At 41.9% G+C, this 22,137-nt stretch overlaps 1 protein-coding gene across 8 annotated transcripts in view; it reads right to left on the bottom strand.

Moving 5' to 3' along the window:
• The window catches only part of rgs12b (regulator of G protein signaling 12b), a 413,483-nt gene that overhangs the window by 96,908 nt on the left and 294,438 nt on the right, over positions 1-22,137 (bottom strand). For 7 of the 8 annotated variants that reach the window (XR_011592975.1, XM_070877883.1, XM_070877890.1 and 4 more), the window contains 4 exons: positions 20,729-20,825; positions 18,327-18,394; positions 17,806-17,959; positions 10,840-11,511 (listed from right to left, as the gene is read on the bottom strand). Coding sequence is in view for 7 of the 8 variants with exons in the window: in XM_070877883.1 (XP_070733984.1) it covers positions 10,840-11,511; positions 17,806-17,959; positions 18,327-18,394; positions 20,729-20,825 (991 nt within the window). In the remaining variant the exon portion in view is untranslated. Of the gene's footprint in view, positions 1-10,839; positions 11,512-17,805; positions 17,960-18,326; positions 18,395-20,728; positions 20,826-22,137 lie in introns of those variants that run through there. The other variant, XM_070877896.1, reaches the window with a different exon arrangement.

The raw sequence follows: 22,137 nt of genomic DNA, 5'->3' as shown, positions 1-22,137 counted from the left end.
TTGTTCTTAATTACGGTCATGGTCCCAATGGGTTTCTGGCACTGTTTTAGCCAAGGAGGGGAATAGAGTGTTTGTTGTCAAACTTTTGAATGGACAAACGTGCAGAAAGTACTTGGATCAGACCAAACTGTGAATCACTGACAACCAGGAACAGTTTGAAGAGGACATTACCATCATTGATCCACCAACACACACCCAACCAACAATTGACCTCGCAGTCAACCACAAGGATGAACCCACCATGCCCGACAGCCCGAACAGACCAGCCGCGCTGCAGTGCAGCAATGATCCGACCAACTCACCCATGCCAGGACTTCAACTCAGGCGATCAACTCGGAAACGTAGAGCCTCGGATCACCTCAACTTGTAAATAACTTGTATCTAAGACTTTGGGGGCGGGGGGGGGGGGGGGAACGAGTGATGTTATGTATGTAAACTTTACTAGTGTGTAAGATTTGCCACCAGAGGGCGCACCTGTGGGAGACCCAAGGGTCACCTGCACACCCTGGGCAAGCAGGTATAAAAGGCAATCTACCATGCTGCTTCCTCACTCTGGAGTTACATTAAAGAGACCAAGGTCACAACAGTTTGAGCTTCGAGTTTACAGTCTTGTGGAGTTATTCTGAACATAACAGTAGAAACCTCAAGTCGCTGGAGAAACACCACCAATTTGTAGGATGTCTCCGCAAGATCCTACAAATCCGCTGGGAGGACAGACTCACCAACACTAGCGTCCTTGTCCAGGCCAACATCCCAGCATTGAAGCACTGACACACTTGATCAGCTCCGCTGGCCAGACCACAGAGTTCACATGCTAGACACGAGACTCCCAAAGCAAGCACTCTACTCGGAACTCGTCCACGGCAAATGAGCCAAAGGTGGGCAGCGGAAATGTTATAAGGACACCCTCAAAGCCTCCCTGATAAAGTGCGACATCCCAACTGACACCTGGTAGTTCCTGGCCAAAGACCGCCCTAAGTGGAGGAAGTGCATCAGGGAGGGCGCTGAGCTCCTTGAGTCTCGTCGCCGAGAGAATGCAGAAATCAAGCGCAGGCAGTGGAAGGAGCGTGCGCAAACCAGACTCGCCGCCCCCGCTTTCCTTCAACCACTGCCTGTCCCACCTGTGACAGAGACTGTGGTTCTCGTATTGGACTGTACAACCACTTAAGAACTCATGCTAAGAATGAAAGCAAGTCTTCCTTGATTCCGAGGAACTGCCTATGATGATGGTGATGACGAGTAGCGCACTTGTTTTGGGAGTCGTGTGTCGGGCATGCGGACAACGTGGCCCGCCCAACGGAGCTGGTCGAGTGTGGTTAATGCTTCGATGGTGGGGATGTTGGCCGGATCGAGAGCATTATATTATTAAGAACATAAGAAATAGGAGTGGGAGTAGGCCATACAGCCCCTCGAGCATGCACCACCATTCAATAAGATCATGGCTGATCATTCACCTCAGTACCCTTTCCTACTTTCGCTCCATACCCCTTGATCCCTTTAGCTTTAAGGGCCATATCCAACCTTGGAGCTTCCTTGACCGCTCCCCATAACCCTTTATTCCCTTATCGGTTACGAAGCTGTCTATTTCTGTTTTAAATTTATACAATGTCCCGGCTTCCACAGTTCTATGAGGCAGCAAATTCCACAGATTTACAATCCTCTGAGAGAAGAAATTCCTCATCTCAGTTTTAAATGGGCGGCCCCTTATTCTAAGATTATGCCCCCTAGTTCTCGTCTCCCTTATCAGTGGAAACATCCTCTCTGCATCCACCTTGTCAAGCCCCCTCATAATCTTATACTTTTCGATAAGATCACCTCTCATTCTTCTGAATTCCAATGAGTAGAGGCCCAACCTACTCAACCTTTCCTCATAAGTCAACCCCCTCATCTCCCAAATCAACCTTGTGAACCTTCTTTGAACTGCCTCCAAAGCAAGTATATCCTTTCGTAAATATGGAAACCAAAACTGCACGCAGTATTCCAGGTGTGGCCTCACCAGTACCCTGTATAACTGTAGCAAGACTTCCCTGCTTTAAGACTCCATCCCCTTTGCAATAAAGGCCAAGATTCCATTCACTTGCTGTACCTACATACTATCATTTTGTGTTTCATGCACCCGATGTACTGCAGCACTTTGCAATCTTTCTCCATTTAAATAACTTGCTCTTTGATTTTTTTTCTGCCAAAGTGCATGACCTCACACTTTCCAACATTATACTCCATTTTTGCCCACTCACTTAGCCTGTCTATGTCCTTTTGCAGATTTTTTGTGTCTTCCTCACACATTGCTTTTCCTCCCATCTTTGTATCGTCAGCAAACACGGCTACATTACACTCAATCCCTTCTTCCAAGTCGTTAATATAGATTGTAAATCGTTGGGGTCCCAGCACTGATCCTTGCGGCACCCCACTAGTTACTGGTTGTCAACCTGAGAATGAACTATTTATCCCGACTCTCTGTTTTCTGTTAGTTAACCAATCCTCTAACCATGCTAATATATTACCCCCAACCCCGTGAACTTTTATCTTGTGCAGTAATCTTTTATGTGGCACCTTGTCAAATGCCTTCTGGAAGTCCAAATACACCACATACTCTGGTTCCCCTTTATCCACCTTGTTCGTTACATCCTAAAAGAATTCCAGCAAATTTGTCAAACATGACTTCCCCTTCATAAATCCATGCTGACTCTGCCTGACCGAATTATGCTTTTCCAAATGTCCTGCTACTGCTTCTTTAATAATAGACTCCAATATTTTCCCAACCGCAGATGTTAGGCTAAGTGATCTAGTTTCCTGCTTTTTGTCTGCCTCCTTTTTTAAATCGAGGCGTTACATTTGCAGTTTTCCAATCTGCTGGGATCACCCCAGAATCCAGGGAATTTTGGTAAATAACAACCAATGCAAACTTGGTCCGCACTCTCCCACCAGAGGACATAGTTTCTCTGTATCTACCCTATTAAATCCCTTAATCATTTTAGACACATTGATTAGATCATTCCTAAATCTTCTAAACCTATCTAAACTTCACTTACATTCGAACACCTGTAACTCTTTTTGCAGGATCTGAATTCTATTTTTCTCCACATCATTGTTTGATATGAATGGTAACTTGACATAGAAAATAGGAGCAGTAGTAGGCCATTTGCCCTTTGAGCCTGCACCGCCATTCAATATGGTCATGGCTGATCCTCTATCTCAACACCATATTCCCGCTTTCTCCCCATACCCCTTGATGTCTTTTGTGTCTAGAAATCTATCTATCTCCCTCTTAAATATATTCAGTGACTTAGCCTCCACAGCCTTTTGTGGTAGAGAATTCCACAGGTTCACCATCCTCTGAGTGATCAAATTTCTCCTCATCTCGATCCTAAATTTCCTACCCTGTATCCTGAGACTGTGACCCCTGGGTTCTAGACTTCCCAGCCAGGAGAAACATCCTCCCCGCATCCAGTCTATCCAACACCATCGGAATTTTATACGTTTCAATGAGATCCCCTCTCATTCTTCTAAACTCTATTGAATACAGACCAAGTCGACCCAACCTCTCCTCATACAACAGTCCTGCCATCCCAGGAATCAGTCTGGTGAACGTTCGCTGCACTCCCTCTATGCCAAGTATATCCTTTCTTGGGTAAGGAGACCAAAACTGCACACAATACTCCAAGTGCGGTCTCACCAAGGCCCTGTATAACAGTAATAAGACATCCTTGCTCCTGTACTCAAATCCTCTTGCAATGTAGGCCAACATACCATTTGCCTTCCTAACTGCTTGCTGCACCTGCATGTTTGCTTTCAATGACTGGTGTACTAGGACACCCAGGCCCCTTTGTACATCACCATTTCCCAAGCTATCATCATTTAAATAATACTTTGTCTTTATGTTTTTCCTACTAAAGTGGATAACTTCACATTTATCCACGTTATTCTGCATTTGCCGTGTGTTTGCCCACTCACTCAACCTACCTATATCGCCTTGCAGCGTCTTTACAACCTCCTCACAACTCACAATCCCACCTAGTTTTGTGTCATCAGCAAACTTGGAAATATTACATTTAGTTCCCTCATCCAAATCATTTATATATATTGTGAATAACTGGGGCCCAAGCACTGATCCCTGTGGTACTCCACTCGTCACTGCCCTCCACCCCGAAAAAGACCCGTTTATTCCTACTCTGTTTCCTGTCAGTTAACCAATTGTCAATCCATGCCAGTACATTACCCCCAATCCTATGTGCTTTAATTTTGCACACTAACCTCTTATATGGGACTTTATCAAAGGCCTTTGAAAATCCAAATATACTACATCCACATCTATTCTATCAGTTACATCCTCAAAAAAACTCCAGTAGGTTTGTCAAACATGGTTTTCCTTTCATAAATCCATGTTGACTTTGTCTAATCCCGTTGATATTATCTTAGTATGCCTTACTTATCACATCCTTTATAATAGCCTCCAGCATTTCCCTACTACTGATGTTGATCTGTAGTTCCCTGTTTTCTCTCTCCCTCCTTTTTTAAATGGTGGGGTTACATTTGCCACCCTCCAATCTGCAGGAACTGTTTCATAATCTATAGAATTTTGGAAGATGACAACCAATGCATCTACTATTTCCATGGCTACCTCTTTTAGTACTCTGGGATGCAGATCATCAGGCCCTGGGGATTTATCGGTCTTCAGTCCCATTAGTTTCTGCAGCACTATTTTCTTATTAATAATCATTTCCTTTAATTCCTCTTGCTCATTAGACCCTTGGTTCCCTAGCATTTCTGGGACATTATTTGTATCCTCTTCCGTGAAGACAGAACCAAAGTATTTATTTAATTGTTCTGCCATTTCCTTGTTCCCCATTATAAATTCTCCCATGTCTGTCTGTAAAGGACCTACATTTGTCTTCACTAATCTTTTTCTTTTTACGTACTTGTAGAAACTTTTGCAGTTGTTTTTTATGTTCCTTGCAAGTTTACTCTCATACTCTATTTTTCCCCTCTTAATCAATCTCTTGGTCCCTTTTTCCGAATTCTAAACTGCTCCCAATCCTCATGCTTGCTACTTTTTCCGGCAACTTTGTATAACTCCTCTTTGGATCTAATACTATCCTTAATTTCTTTTGTTAGCCATGGTTGGGCCACTTTTCCTTTTGTGTTTTTACGCCAGAAAGGAATGTATAACTGTTGCAATTCATGCATTCATTCCTTAAATGTTAGCCATTGCCTATCCACCATCATGCCTTTTAATGAATCTTCCCAATCTATCATAGCCAATTCCTCATATCTTCATAGTTTCCTTTGTTTAGGAGCACCAAGGGGCAGAAAACATTGGTGGGAGTTATCTATAGGCCTCCAAACAGTAATGGTAATGTAGGGGACGGCATCAAACAGGAAATTAGAGATGCATATAACAAGGGTACTAAAGTAATCGTGGTTGACTTTAATCTACATATAGACTGGCCAAACCAAATTAATAATAATACTGTGGAAGATTAATTGCTGGAGTGTGTAAGAGATGGTGTTTTAAACTAGTATGTTAAGGAGCCTACTAGGGAACACTATCCTAGATTGGGTATTGTGTAATGAGGAGTTAATTAACAGTTTTGTTGTGCGGGATCCTTTAGGGAAGAGTGACCATAACATGATTAAATTCTTTATTAAGATGGAAAGTGAAGTAGTCCAATCCGAAACTTAGCTCCGCCCAGACTGATTCTACATCTTGATTTTCTGAGCCAATATCCTTTCTCACGATTGCTCTGATTTCATCCTTTACTAACAGCGCCATACCACCTCCTTTCCTTTTTTCCTGTCCTTCGTAAATATCGAATATCCTTGGATATTCAATTCCCAACCCTGGTCACCCTGTAACCATGTCTCCGTAATTGCAACTATATCGTATCTATTTACATCTATTTGCGCTGTTAATTCATCTACCTTATTGCAGATGCTTCGTGCATTCAGATACAATGCTTTTAGATTTGTCTTTTTAACATTATTAGACATCTTAACATTATTTTGTACTATAGCCCTATTTGTCTTACCGCTATTTTTTTCTTACCTGGACCCTATTTGTTAGTGTACTCTTTTGTTTGTATGCTCTGTCCCTTCCTGACATAATCTGGTTATCCTTACCACAATCACTTTCCTGCATTGCTTCCTTTTCTTTTCTCTTCAGCATTCTAGATTTCTCTCCACTGCGACTGTCTCTCTCCCCCACCCCCCCCACCCCCAGCTTATTTACTTTAAAGCCCCGTCTGCCTCCCTAGTTATTCGGTTCGCTAGAACTCGGGTACCAGCATAGTTCAGATGTAGTCCCCACGGAACAGCTCTCTCTTTCCTGAGAATTGGTGCCAGTGCCCCACGAATCGAAACCCACTTCTCCCACACCAACCTCTGAGCCATGCATTCATCTCCCTGATTCTATTGACCGCCTTTCTTCCAAGAGCTTGTTTTATGTACCTTAACTGGCACCTAGGAAGCAACACACCATTTGGCACCCTCGGTTATTGTTACAGAAGTGACTGTCTATTCTCAAAGTAGAATTTCCTTCAACCAATGCATTCCTGCACTCAACTCTTTCCCCTTTGGACAATCACTTTCCCTGGTGCTTGTGACTGCTTTCCTAAGTGACTCTGTATGGAAATTAGCTTGTGAGTGTTAAAGGGAACTCCCAGTATCCGTCTACTCTTAGGAAAAACAGAGAGCAAGCCAGGAAGAATATTTTCAGATATGCAAAAGCAATGTAACAGAGTGCACAGATTTAAGGTTGTAAGGTTGTTCAGGACAAACATTAGGAATTATTTTTATACAGAGAGGGTGATCAACAAGTGAACTAGGATGGCAGGAAGGGTGGTTGGGTCGAGACAAGCAGGGTATTTTAGGAACAACTAAATGTGGTAATAGAAAGACAGTAGGGTTGGTATTCTACGATTGCAAGTCAAATGGAACGGAGGGATCATCTTCATCCAAACCTTATTGGTGTCTGCAAGCTTGTTTGTGTGACTAGAAGCTGAATATACACGCAGTAAGAATGAGTCAGGTTTTCACATCACCATGGTTGTCATGTATTTACAGAAACCTCTCACCATTTAATCTTTCGATCAACAATATATAATTATCTTAAGAACAATAGGTTTCCCAAATTTGAAAATTCAACATTGTACACTTTAAATATATCACAAGAAAAACTGTAAAATATTTTACAGTACAAAATGTTACCTCAGGTTTCAAAAGGATAAACACTTATTTAAGGACAGTTTTAATCTCTCCCTTGAAGAACCAGTATCCCTTCTGCTGTCCTAGGTCAACTTTTTGGAGAAAAAAAATTAGTGGGTAACTTTTTTCTTTAAAACACAGCTCAGCTTTTTCAAATGTTCTAAGTTTTGTGTCAGGTCATAAGTAAGACAGTGATGGAATAAACAGCAGTCGGCAATCGTTCAATCTGTGCAGCCTTCAATTTGATTTTCACTGCCTTCAGAAACTACACATAGAATTATGTAGAATTTTACAGCATAGCAACAGGCTATTCGTGCTCCACACAAGCCTCCTCCCACCTTACGTCATGGACTAAGCAGTGCAACAGTTCAGCGGCAGTGTGGTTGCAGCAGGCTTAAAACTCCCAATGCACGTAATTAATTTTACGGATCTTAATCAGTCTGCTGGTGAGTTGTCATCCTATATGCCTTGCCGCATAAAAGCACTTTGGAAGCAATGTTTGATATTAATCTATTCACTACAAATTTATAATTAATTGTGCTCAGTATCGTTCTACTCCAAGAACTACAACATGGCGATGAATGGAAAAGAAGGAGAAGTAATTTATTCAAGGGTAATAAGAAAAAGAAATTAGTAAAATTAAAATGATATTTAACAGTGTTAAACAATTGAGAAAAAGGGATACTGTCTCTTTGGAGAATTCAATATAAAAACTGAAAGACAGTAATACATCGGTGAAAACATCTCTAACAGACAGCTACAAAGTACAGATAAATCAAAGAGTAAGAGAAAAGTTTTCAATTCTCTAGAGTGAATTATGACAGTTAAATGTCATTTAAATTAGGGTACAGAACCGGACAAACAACAGACAGAGAAGTGTACAAGTCATATTAACAATGTTTTAAATCATTAAGTTGTTGAAATTTATTGGATCAAGTCAAAGCAGCAAAATTCTTTGGAATAAACAGAGGATGAACCAGTTACTGTCCACAGAACTCTGTTAACCCGAGGTCACGTCTCATGAGGGACAACATCATGATTAAGTTGCGGCAGACAAGTTATAAATGAGTGTTTCTTCATCTTCAAACAGAGGACAGCTAATATTCGTATTTTTTTTAAACGTTGATAAACTTTTTCTTGTGCAAGGGAATTTTCACAGGTTCATGAGCAGCAAATGAAGGCAAGCAGTGTTTCAACACTTTATATAGAAATCCAGTATTTGAAGTTTCCAAAACCACTATTGTGTTCAATGGACTCAACTAATCTGTGCAATTACAGTCCTACCCACTTATTTAAATTTGTTTATGCCGACAGGTTCTTATCTTCACTGGTGATAGGTCAGGGGGTCTGATATGTACTTATTGGGCCGATAAATTAGCCATGTTGCGAGTGCCCATCATAGTTTAGTTAAGATGGATACCAAGGCTGGAATTAAACACAAACTTAATTTGAGAGTGCTCAAGGATAATACTCGTGCAATCAAAGCAAATTCAGAGTCCAGAAAATAAGTCTGCCGAGCGTTTTCTGTGAAGCACAACGGCCTATATAGCCGGTGGAAATCTGCCGAATGCATAAAAGCTGGGTACGAAGCAGGAACATGCACATCGCAGATAAAGAAAAGAAAAACTGCCAAAGAGGATGGTGTTGAGGATGCATTAGCCACGTGGTTTAGTGAAAAACCCGCCCAAAATCCCACCATCACAACTGATTGCAATGTGTTTATTGAAAAGGCCAAGGCTTTTGCTGATGAACTAGGCATGGAAAATTGCACCGCGAGCAATGGGTGGTTTCATTCTTTCAAGACTCAGCATGGTATTGTGTACAAGAAAATCTGCAGTGAGGTTAAATGTGCCGACCGGTCTTGCTTCGCTTTGACGAGTGGAAGAGCTGTCTCCATGAAATTCTGCGGGGCTACAATTCAGCCCATAGTTATAACGCAGATGAAACAAAACCTACTGCACCAAGGGGCGATGATGGACTTAAAGACCATGTTTCAATTTTCATCACCGTCAACGTGACAGGAGCAGAAAAGATACACCTTCTCATAATAGGAAAGTCAAACAATCCGCAATGCTTTAAAAATGTTAAATATCTACCAGTCGAGTATGAGGCCAGCGCCAAAGCCTGGAGGATACCTGATATTTTTTACAAGATCCGAACACTCAGCTAAAAGATGACAACGCTTGGTCAGAAAATAGTGCCTTTAGTCGATAAAACCGCTCTCTCACGTCAACGGTATATGAGCCGTTAAGTTAGTTTTTCTTCCTCTAAATACCACGTCCTTAATTCAGCCAGTGGATCAAAGGATTATTCAAAATCTTAAGTAACGCTACCGAAAACTTATAGTTCATAAAACGTTTGGTGCCACCGAAGCCAAGGAAGAGTTTATGGAAAATCTACTGGGGTCACTGCACAGTTTAATAAAAGGCTGAACATTGTTAAAACAAGAGACAATTCAAAATTGCTTTATGCGTGCTTATTTCTGTGACCTACATGATGATGGATTCACAGCTGATGGAGCTGAAGAAGATGGTGCCGATCAGACTCTGTGTGAAGCTCTTGGCTTGCAAAAGGAAGAGCTCATAAATCTTTCTATTAACGTGGATCAAAACGAGTGGTGTGCTGCAGCACTGACAGATGAAGATATCCACTTCAGTAAAGAAAGGCCAAGACTATAGCCAAGAAGCTGAAAATGATGAAGAGTCCAACAAAGCCAATATTCATCACGTGACGTGTAAAGAAGCATTTAGCATGTGTGAACTGCAGGCATTATTTATTTCTCAATCAGAGCCATCAACAGCAATGAAAGCAGCTAAATACTTAGATAAGCTACAAGCCCCGATCTGAAAAGAACATGTGTCATGTTTGAAACAGTCTATTCTTAAATGACTATTTAAAAAAAATAATTTAATGTAAATACATGTACAAAAACTTAACATTCAGAAATTCTGTGTTGATGATTTTATTTTCATGTATTATGTCCGTTTGTCGACAAAATGAGAATGGTCCCCAAGATATCGATTTAAGTGGGTAGGATTGTGCATAATTCTTACTCTATATCAAGTCAAATATTTCAGCTAGCTACTCAGCTATCAAGCTCAACTGAAATTGATACTCATAACGAGATGGGAAGGGAGAATAGATTAAGTCATTTTTGTTATCTTTTGCCTGATATGAAACAGATTCTGAAACCTCATTCAAAGCATTTGCAAAATATGCATGGTCCCCACGTACCCTTGTGACAATTTTTCACCCACCAATGGATTAAAGTTAGGTTTATGCAGAAATTACAAGAATATGTAACAGCAATTATTCTCGAAAGTGCAGCAGGGCAAATAAAATATATCTTCAGACACTGGTTACATAAAAATAAGTCCTGCTTGGTACATGCTAATTAAAACTTGATTCTTGTGTTGTACCCCAATCCAGACTTTTTTCCATATATACTTTACATGACTAGAACTATCAGCAGCTAAATACTTAGAAAAGGTGTAAACTGAAACTAGTGCATCATGTATCAAGTTTTTGGATAGTTGTTTCCAGTTTCTTTTTCCTTTTAAATGTGATCAATCTCAACACAATCAATATAATTATAAAGGATTTTCTTTTTGTCACGGATATGCCACAATTAAATACCTGAAGTGGATCTGCAGTGTGAGGAGTTCTCCTGACCATCTGTGTAGGGAGTTGGTGGAGTATAGTTAGCTATCTCCAGTTTACTGACAGTGGATGGTGTTGTTGGCGGGGGCGGTAATAATGTACTGTTTGGGCTATTGATATCACCTTCTGCCACCAAAGTCAAATCAAATGCATTTTCATCCTCGTAAGGTGGAACGGATTCCGATTGCCAGTCTCCAGACCGCTTTTCCCACCTTTGGTCATTGACATGTGGAATAGGAGAAACCGGCACTTGGAAGGGGCCATCATTTGTCTGCTTAGAATCTGGCTTTGCATAATTGGGTGGCACTAACACAGGTCGATGACAGTTATCGTGTTGATGTATTGGCTTGGCTTTTACATTGTTTGAGTTTTCGTTGAAATTCAGTGCGGATGAGTTAGCTGTGTTGGAGTTCGTATACTCTAATTTACCAGGCTGTTGTGCTGACATTGCGCTCCTGTGCATAGTTTGGCTTTTTTCCTCTCTCTTCCTACCATTTCCTTTACTCGCTGCAGGTGTGGAGGAGCCAGGTTCGGGTATGGTTGGCTTGAGGCGTAGAAAATCTGGAAGAACAAGGTCTTCTTTTTTCAGAAGTCCACGTTGATCATTTACTCGGTTACTCTGAGCTTTGGATAGAAGGTCAAAAAACTCTGCCACAATACAAAATAGAAAAATTAAAGTTAGTAAGGTAGTCACTGTATTAAATTTTCAATAGGCTGTACATTTAGGGTGAAGCCTATGTGTTTGAGGTGCAACCCACATTCAGGAGCAGACTACATGTGAGAACACCACTGCAGGTCGGGGCTATAAATAGAGCTGCAGCGCCAGGCCCTGGAACATGGTGGCGGAGGTGCGGCGAATGAGGGTACGGGGCCCAGAAGAGCCGAGGGCCCAGGACCAGCACGGACCTGCCCACACTGCGATATATGTGCATACTAGGTCATACAGCAGAGCAGGTCTCCAGTCATCCTGGTTAATCCTTGCTGCTGGATAAAGGCCTAGCTCTGTCAAGCCTGTGTGGTTGCTGATCACTACACATTAAAAAAATTCACGCACAGGCATCTTCCACCCCCTCAATTGGAGTTCAGGACTGGAACATCGGGTTCTTCATTGAAATATCTGTAAACTCTTGTGGAAGCAAGTCATCCTCGTTCGGGGGACTGCCTATGATTGACATGCATGACAACATGGTGCTTTATTATTTTATCATCAATGTCCAACTTGGTAAAGCCTCTGATGTGACTTTTCAGCCATTGAGTCAAATATTATTATACCTTAAAGGGGTGTAATTCTGAGCAGGGGGAAGAATAGACTCACAAACGAGGGGAAAAATGTATCCTTGGGAGAAGTTTTGTCAATCAAATGAAGCCTCAAGACTGATCATCACAGAAAAGAAATTGCCCCTTTTTTAAGAGCTGTTACCATCTCAAAGAGGCGGAGGTGCCGACATTTGAGAAATTGCCCTCCTTTATTTTTGTGGTGTGCTCGCTACCGCCCCGCCCATGTTCCCGCCCCTTCGGGTATGTGGTGACCTCTTACCGACCTGCGGTGACCCCCTTTCCGCCCAGTATGGCAAATTGCCCTGTGGGAGTGGATCAGCTGCCGCTCGGTACCCCCGACAGCTTTTCCCGGCGGGAGGTTGATTGATAGGCCTGATTGACAGCAGGTTGGGATCCCGCTCTGAACCTGCCTCCGTGTCAGTTTCTCAGCTGTCAGGTCTGCGTGCGGATCACAGAGCCGACACCAAGCGGCAGGCCACTTCATTAAGTTACTTAACAGGTAGTTTAAAAGAATTAAAAGCAGGTATTTAAAATTTTACCAACTTTTTGACGGGTTTGCTGTCTCTTGGGGAACATGCCAGGAAAGTGGAGTCGGGTTCTCAGTGACTCTCTATGGCTTTGGCAAGTTAACAGCTGCAAAAGTAGTATAAAAGTTACCATTTCACAGCTATTCACTTTCTAATGTCAGAAGATGAAGCCTTCAGGGTTTGGAAGAAACTTTTGAGCTGTATGCAGGTTGGAAGCAACCCACCACACCTCCTTGGAGCAACCTCTCTCACCAGTGACAGATCGCTTCTGTCATTTCAACCTCACCTGCCATCTATTCCAGCAGCATCGGCGCCCTTGACAAAATCTCACCTTGTTCCGCAGAATCCCATCACATTCAGCCCCATCACCAGGCACACCAGCATCACCAATAGCACCAACCTTCTCCGTAATCACCTGATGCTACACAGGACGGAGGACAGCAGTACCCGACCACATTGCTGCCCGGGAGGCCAGGGATGGCCTCACCATGGCTACATTTACTGACGCTGTACACCCTGGCTGATACATGATGTACCAAGTTGGCACCATCCAACACCAGAACCATAAACCATCCCTGCAATGCCCAAGCCATTCCTTTCAGTCATCACCAGTGTGCAGGGTACCCTTATGTCTCACCATTCACTGCAATTCACTATGTCACTTCCAAAGGTGCACATAAATCTGTCCAAGAACACAAAGTGTTCAAAATAAAGATTTCAATGTTTGACAACACATTAGCAGAAAGTCTACACGAACATTGGCTAAAACACCCAAATCCCTTGCATGCTGTTAGTTGGTATGATTGGACAAGGATGAGGGCAAGTGTGAGGGGTGGCTAGTGAGATGGGGATGTGATAATGTAGCGAGAGGGATGGGTGGAGGTGCAAGGTCAGTTGGTGCGAGTAAGGATATGTAGGAGCAGGGTAGGGAATGCAGAGTGATGGGGATGTGATGAGTGGCACAGCAGGATGAGGCCGAGTGTGGCTTTGTAGTAACGTTTCGTATCTACTGAGATCACTGAAAGGTTTATGCCACTGCAGCTAACTCCTCCAGCTGACATCCCTGCTTGTGCCCTCCTGTGCAATGTGCAACCAGGTTGCATTGGTTTCCTGGGAAGGTCTCTTCCACCCATTGGAAGGGAAGAGAATGTCCCTGCCTGCTGTGACTGGAGGGAGTCATGGGAGAGCCTGAGTGTAGCCGGACACCTTTGTGCAGTGATTGTCAGTGTTTGCAGCAACTCAATGTTACAGAACACTGACAGAAGAACTGTCAGAAAAAAGTTGGCCATGGTGCCTTTAAGGAAACCGGTTGTTGATGCGTCATAAGATGAGGTCATCAGACCCGCTTGCTGTTAATTGGCCGGGAACCTCGTAGGGCGGGCTTTACAAGCCCCATCAACTGAAGATTGCTATCAGCAGGTGAGCTGGAGCCAGGAGCGTGTTCCCCACCCACCACTGATGCCGCCCACACCCAACTCGCACCCGTTGGCGAAATTGCGGCCTATGTGTGTCGTCACTTTGGAATGTAGGGAAACATCACTTTATATTTTGAAAATAACTAGTCAAACTCTTAAAATTTTGTGTAAACCTTTAAATGTTACTTTAAAAAAATACATTTTATATTCATTCTCGTATCTTAAATTTTGCTAATTCTCAAAAATAGTGAAATATTTGGAATTAATGATTCTGAATGAAATTTTCTTACTGCTATACAAGATAAAGCAGTCATTTCCTTGTTACAAGCCAAACAGTAACGGAAGTGTCTGTGGCACCAAAGGGTTAGCTCATTGATCAAAGACAACTCTAAAATAAGTGACTTTTCAATTCATCCAGAATTACAAAGAGTACCACTGTCTCAACATATTTTGTTAAACTACCACAAAGCAAATGAACATTTACATTAGTTTTAGAGCAGGATGAGAAGAAGAAAGATGATTATCGTCTACATCAGCTCTTGTGATCTTGTTCAAGGTGGAAAAAAGTGATAGGATGCAGGTTGACAAATTGTGATTTCCTCACATAGCAAGTCTCCAACTTCAAGACTGGCCAAACCACCAAGTGCTTTTCCACAGGAAAGCAAAATGAACTTTAGTGTGCAAGTTACAGTGGGCCTTTTCTATACACCCCCAAGTAGTTTAATGAGGAATGGCAATGATAGACACTTGGGGCAGGTTTGTGGTTCTGGATTACAGCCAGCAAATACAGTGCCATCACTTGGATTTAGTGAAGTGTTGTGGCAGGTGCTTGAAATTACAGATGCAAAATTTGCCCTTTCAAACTTGGGCTGTTTCTACAGAGAATATGTTATGTTGTAGAACACCGATGTAAAATATTTGTGGGTACATGACTGCCACTGGTTGGAACAGTTTGAGACGATGAATTAAGAACATCACAGATGAAACATATTACACAGCGTGCTGGGTTCAGTGGGACTTGTTCTGTGTGGGTGGAGATCAATGTTAAATAGGACTGGTAGCAACACTGGAATGACATGTGGAAACTTTTCTTAATTTCTGCTCCCAAAAAAAGGAATATATATATATTTTTTTTAAAGTGCATTAAGCTACTTCTTAATATATTTTTTAGGGCTAGTTCTACATATCATGAGGAATGAGTATTAGATCAAACTCAAACTCAAAGGTTCTCTGACTTTCAGAGATTTGATCAAGCTAAATCTTAGCTGGCTTTATTTATGATTCAACTGTTTTGTGCGAAGCATTGTTTTTTCTCTCCAATAAGTGTTAGGCCTAAACTGAATTGAAACTAAACTCAATCATATACATCTTTAGCGTACTTAACAAAAGTACACATCACAATTTTGCCGATTCTACAGATGCAACCGTTAAAGACATTTTTTCCAGAATCTTGATGCCAAATCACTTTCCTTCCTAGTTTTCAATAGCTTCCTATAACTGTTTTCATCATCAGCACCACCCCCTGTAAAGTGCTTCAAGACATTTTTGTGTATGTGAACAATGCTATACAAATGCAAGAAGCTGTTTTATTTTGTGCAACTTTCTTTTAGCATTTTGTTGTAGGACGATATATTCTTTACTTTATTTTCCGTTTTCAGTTCTCCTATCTTTCCTGAGGTAACTTTACAACCATTTTTCCTTGCTTCTGGTTGTCCCAGCTACGGTATATCCCCTTGGTGGACATTGGTAGATGGATGAGGAAAATCACTACTGTCACTGCAAGGTACAGCTCACTGGGATTCTACAATATAGCCTCTAAACACTACAATCAAGTGTAAGCTTTTAAAAAATTCATTCTTGGGATGTGGGTGTTACAGGCAAGGTCAGCATTTATTGCTCACCCCAGTTTCCCTCTGAAGGTGGTGGTGGGCCTTCTTCCACTGCTGAGCAATTTCTGAAACAACGGAGTGGCTTGCTGATCACTTCAGAGGGCAATTAAGAGTTAAGTGGGGGACTGATGCCATATTACATAAGATTACATATAATATACGGCACAGAAACAGGCATTTGGCACAACTTGTTCATGCCAGCGTTTATGCTCCACTTGATCTCCTCATCTAAATCTATCCGCATAACCCTCTGTTTCCTCTCCCTCATATGCTTGTCTAGCCTCCCTTTAAATGCATCTATACTATTTGCTTTAACCACTCACTGTGGTAGCGAGTTCCACATTCTTTGGGGAAACAAGTTTCTTCTGAATTCCCTATTGGATTTCTTGGTGACTATCTTATATTGATGGCCCCTAGTTATGCTCTTCCCCAAAGTGGAAACGTTTTCTTTCCATCCACTCTATCAAAACCGTTCATAATTTTAAAGACCTCTATTAGGTCACCCTTCAGCCTTCTTTTTTATGAGAAAAGAGACCTAGCCTGTTCATCCTTTCCTGATATGTATACACTCGTATTTATGGTATCATCCTTGTAAATCTTCACTACACCCTCTGCCCTGCCTCTATATCCATTTTATAATATGGAGACCAGAACTGTACGCAGTACACAAAGTGTGGTCTAACCAAGGTTAGATACAGGTTTAGCATAACTTCCCTACTTTTCAATTATATACCTCTAGAAATAAACCCTAGTGCTTAAGTTTGCTGTGTTTATGGCCTTGCTAACCTGTGTCACAACTTTTAGTGATTTGTACTCTGAGATCCCTTTTTTCCTCTACCCCACCTAGACTCTCACCCTCCAAGTAATAAGTGACCTCCCTATTCTTCCTATGAAAATGTAATTCCTCACAGTTATCTGTGTTGAACTACCATTTGCCGATTATATGCCCATTCTGCAAGATGGCCCCAATATCCTACTGTAATTTGTTGCAGTCCTCCTCGGTTACAGGTGCAGGAGTATGCCATTCGGCCCTTCGAGCCTGCACCACCATTCAATAAGATCATGGCTGATCATTCACCTCAGTTCCCCTTTCCTGCTTTCTCTCCATACCCCTTGATCCTTTTAGCCATAAGGGCCATATCTAACTCCCTCTTGAATATATCCAATGAACTGGCATCAACAACTCTCTGCGGTAGGGATTTTCACAGGTTAACAACTCTGAGTGAAGAAGTTTCTCCTCATCTCAGTCCTAAATGGCTTACCCATTATCCTTAGACTGTGTTCCCTGGTTCTGGACTTCCTCAACATCGGGAACATTCTTCCTGCATCTAACCTGTCCAGTCCCGTCAGAATTTTATATGTTTCTATGAGATCCCCTCTCATCCTTCTAAACTCCAGCAAATAAAGGCCCAGTTGATCCAGTCTCTCCTCATATGTCAGTCCTGCCATCCCAGAAATGAGTGTGGTGAACCTTCGCTGCACTCCCTCAATAGCCAGTCCTCTGCCACTACACCTTTTTCTAACAAATTATTAAATATGTTTAGTAATACCTCTGCTATCTCTTCCCTAGATTCTTTTAAAATGCGTGAATGCAATCCATCCGGGGTTTTATCCCATATAGACCAAACTGGGCAAGGATGGCAGGTATCCTTCCCAAAAGGATATTAGTGAGCCAATTGGGTTTTTATGATAATCCAACAGCTTCATGGTCACTTTTATTGATATCAATTTTTTTTTTCCAGATTTAAAAAAAAACTGAATTCAAATTCTCAAACTGCCCTGGTGGGATTTCAACTAGTGTACTCTGGATTATTAGTCCAGTAAGTAATTTACCTTCTACTTCATCCATATTTAGTTTTGGCTGTCTCTTTCTGTTTGTCCTTTGAATTATATCTTCCTTCTTCAAAGGTCTTGCATCTTTGGAAGATTTTCCATTATCTCCTCGTACTTTAACCGAAGAGGGCTTTCCCCCAGATCTTCCATCCTCCTGGTGTTGATAAAATTGATGATTATAAATGAAAGATATGTTATGTTGCATCTAAAAACAGCAGAATATATTAATATAATCTGAGGGCATCACCTAGTAAGAGACAGCCAAAACTAAATGTGGATGAAGTAGAAGGTAAAAAATTACTTACTGTACTAATAATCCTAATAATAAAATTATGAGTATAAATGAGAGAGATATGTTATGTTGCATCAAAAAACAGAATATACTGATATAATTGGAGGGAATAGTAGCTGCCAGAGCATATATTTTCCTATATTTTGCTACCTTTTTTCTAAATACTTTTTGCGGCAAACATTAATGGCAGAATTATACTTCTATAGCATATAAAAAGGTAAAAGTTTACCTTAGCACCATGATTTTGTGTGCCAGTGTTGGAAGAGCCCGGTTTTCCTACCGCACTGTTCTGTCTGTCTGTAAATAAACAGTGTAAGGCCAGACACTCTATTAAATGATCAGATGAAAGCATCAGTAACATTTGGCTAGTTGTTTTTACTGTGATAATTTGGATGACTGTTAACATTAACATTATTTACTATGCTAACAGATCTCCTCTGGCAGTACTCACTGTGTCAGAGGTTACACTGTTCCTGCACTAGAGTTTGGGAATGGGTGCATATCTCTGATAAAAGGATTTGGAAAATAATTTTGCTCAGAGACAGAGAAATAGGTTTAGATTAACCTTACCTCAGGGAGGAAATATTTTTTCCCTCCTGACATATCAGTTTCAGAAATAAATACATATGGCTTTTTACACAAAATATCAAATCAGTATATTATCCCTTCAATTTAGCATGTAGGTTTTTACCGTGTGGGTAAAGAATTTTGGAACTGAAGATTAATAAATCAACAGATTCCTGCAGTGCTATGAGCAGCAAATTGGGAACCTGACTGGGTGCTTAAGGGAGCAGAATAATGAGAATGAGGGAGGGAGGGAGTTCATTTAGGATTAGGACAGCAACGAAGCAGGACTGGGTGCTGTGGGGCAGCAGCACTTTGGACTGAGGGCAATGCTGAGCGAGTATGTGCCGTAGGAAGAAGCAGAGCAGGACTGAGGGAAAGGACTGTGTGCACCAACAGTAGTGGAACTGTGTGTGTGTGGGGTGGCGGGTAGTGGTGGTAAGAGAGATCTGGAAGGCTTTAAGGATACTGCACATAGACTCCTGACAGGAGCATAGGGCAGCAGCGAAGTGGGACTGAGTGAAGGGGGATTGAGCATCAGAGCAGGATTGAAACCTTAGTGAACTACAACAGCAGGAGTGAGGGAGGTGGTGCTATAGCCAGCAGCACTGAGGGAGGTGAACATCCAGACAACAGCATAGCTCTGCAGGGAAGCGACAGCTAGAATGAGGGAAGGAGGGGACTTTAAAAAAAATTGAATTCCCATGACATTGCTTACAGAATGATTGCAACAGTGGTGTCTGAGGTTACTTGCACCAGACGTCACAACAGCAAGCTCAGAGCCAAACGCAAACCTCAGGTTGTTGACAGAGTTTAGGCTTCAGAGAACAAGATTTATTTAATGCATTTTCAAGAGGTTGGGCTGAAATATGATTTTTGCGTGCTTGCTAGGTTATAAATTGTATCTTTTTATTTGTGTATAGTGAGCTGGATGAAGAAACAAGATTCTGAACAAAGAGCTTTCCAAAAATATTTTGAGTGACTTAATTGATTCCCTTTTGCTTTCCTTTGCCAGTAGCTTCTGCTTGTAGTGATTCTTTGCTTTCAAAAAAACATTAGTAGTTTTCATTCCTGCTTTTCTTTGGTACATTCTTTATCTGTTTAGTTGTGATTTGTTGCGCTTTTATGAATATGAAATTTAAGCCCATCAGGTGGAGGACAAATTAATTTGCATATACACATGTATGATACTTGAATATACACCAAAAGTAGACTGCAAGATGTTTATTTATATATATACACACACACACACATCCCAAGCCCTCTTAAATTAATGACTGATAAAGAAATAAAATATTTAAGCGAATAAAATCTCCAATGCACAAATTATTTTTCTATCTTTTCCAATGATAGCTAATAATGGGGACCAGGGAACTGGCAGAGACTTTGAACAAATATTTTGTATCGGTCTTCACGGTAGTAGGCACTAAAAGCATCCCAATAATGGATTATCAATAATGGTCACCATTACTGATACTAGCTTTTTATTCCATATTTATTTAATTAACTGAATTTAAATTCCCCAGCTGCCATGGTGGGATTTGAACTCGTGTCTCCGCATCATTAGTCCAGGCCTCTGGATTACTAGTCCAGTAACAAAACCACTTATGCTACCGTACCCAAGTTTTAGCAACACACAAACCTCTTGGCAACAAACTGTGGCAGAGAGTGTGGCATGTTTTTAAAGATAATTTATTAATGGATTTTATGTCCTTTTTATTAAAAAATTTTGAAGTCCTTGTTTAAAGAAGAAAATGTTATGCTGCACTGTAATGTGTGTATTGTAATCAAGCAAATTGCATAAATATACTTTTGGTTATCTATAACTGTGAACCCATTTTACACTATTGTAATTGTAATCCAATTTGCAATCCATTTATTAGCTTCATGCCAAACTTGATTCAAACAGTTAAAACCGATAAAATAATTGACAGCTAAGTAAATAAAATTACTTGGCAAAATCATCATTCATTTAACTGTTTTGCACGGTAATATATAGCTATGTACTATAGGTGAGAAAAGGAAATAATTATGGGGAAAAATACACACACGATACATTCTGCTTACCTTGCCCTTTAAAATGCTCTGCAACATCCAGAACTACACGCTGTCCATCAAGATTAGAGATAGGAACTCCAAGATCTAAAGCTTCTGATTCCCCATTCTATGGAATAAAAACGTAGCACAAAATATATCCTCAGTATAAACTAGAAACAAAAGAGACGGGAAGAAAGTTACAGAGGAATATATAGCACGAGATAGGAATGAGACAAGAACTTGGTCTGTCGGGTTCTCATTGTCCTCCCGGCCCATGTTCTCAGACAGCTTTTAGAGTTGCAGTGTCAGGAGGAGGCCAGCATCGCGATAGCGGAGCGGGTGCGGGACTACAAAGGGCGGCGGCGGCTTGGAGCAGCGGCAGTCGGGAGGAGGCCAGCTGCAGCAGGGGCAGAAAGTAAACAACGAAGTAAAAAGAAATCGAAGTGTGACGTCACAGCCAAGCGGGTAAGTGATTGGCTGGTGGATTGGTGAGTATTTTATCTTTTTCTTTTCTTTCGGTAGGAAACCTTTGGCATTGATGTAAGTAAGAAGGAACTGTGATCCTTCTTAGCTAAGGAGTTAATTAAATCAGCTGTTTGCTGAGTAGTTTCTGGGCGTGTTTTGCTGAGGTTTAGAGTTTAGATCTATATGATAATTGCGGATATAACTAGAGGGATGGCAGTACAGCTCAGTCACATGGATTTCACATCCTGTGGCATGTGGGCAATCCTGGATGCTTCACACAGCTGGGGTGACCACATGTGCAGGAGATGTCTCCGGCTGCACCAACTTGAGCTCCGTGTTTTGGAGCTTGAGTGGCAGCTGGAGTCACCACTGTGCATCCGTGCGACTGAGAGCAACATGGATAGCACGTTTCTAGAGGCGGTCACCCCACAGCTTAAGAGTGTGCAGGCAGATAAGGAATGGGTGACCCCTGGACAGAAGAGGAGGACTAGGCAGGTAGTGCAGGAGTCCTCTGAGTCCATCTTGCTCTCCAACTGGTATTCTGTTCTGAGTGCCAGTGGGGGCGATTGTGGCTCTGGGGAGTGCAGTCAGAGCCAAGTCCATGACACCACGGGTGGCTCAGCTGCATGGGGAGCCGGGGGGGGGGTGGGGGGGAGGGGAGGGGGGGGCAGGGAAAAAAAAGAATGGAAGAGCTATAGTGGTAGGGGATTCCATAGTCAGGGGAGCGGGGAGCAGACAGGCGTTTCTGCGGCCGCAGACGTGACTCCAGGATGGTATGTTGCCTCCCTGGTGTCAGGGTCAAGGATGTCACTGAGCGGCTGCAGGGGATTCTGGGGGGAGAGGGCAAACAACCAGAGGTCATGGTCCACATCAGTACCAATGACATAGGTAGGAAGAGGGATGAGGTCCTGCAGGCAGAGTTTAGGGAGCTGGGAGAGAGACTAAAAAGCAAGACCTCAACGGTAGTAATCTCC

Source organism: Pristiophorus japonicus, chromosome 1 (genome assembly GCF_044704955.1).
Source record: "Pristiophorus japonicus isolate sPriJap1 chromosome 1, sPriJap1.hap1, whole genome shotgun sequence".
NCBI lineage: Eukaryota > Metazoa > Chordata > Chondrichthyes > Pristiophoridae > Pristiophorus > Pristiophorus japonicus.
Note: the sequence above shows the minus strand (reverse complement) of the source record. Positions and strands in the feature narration are given on the sequence as shown.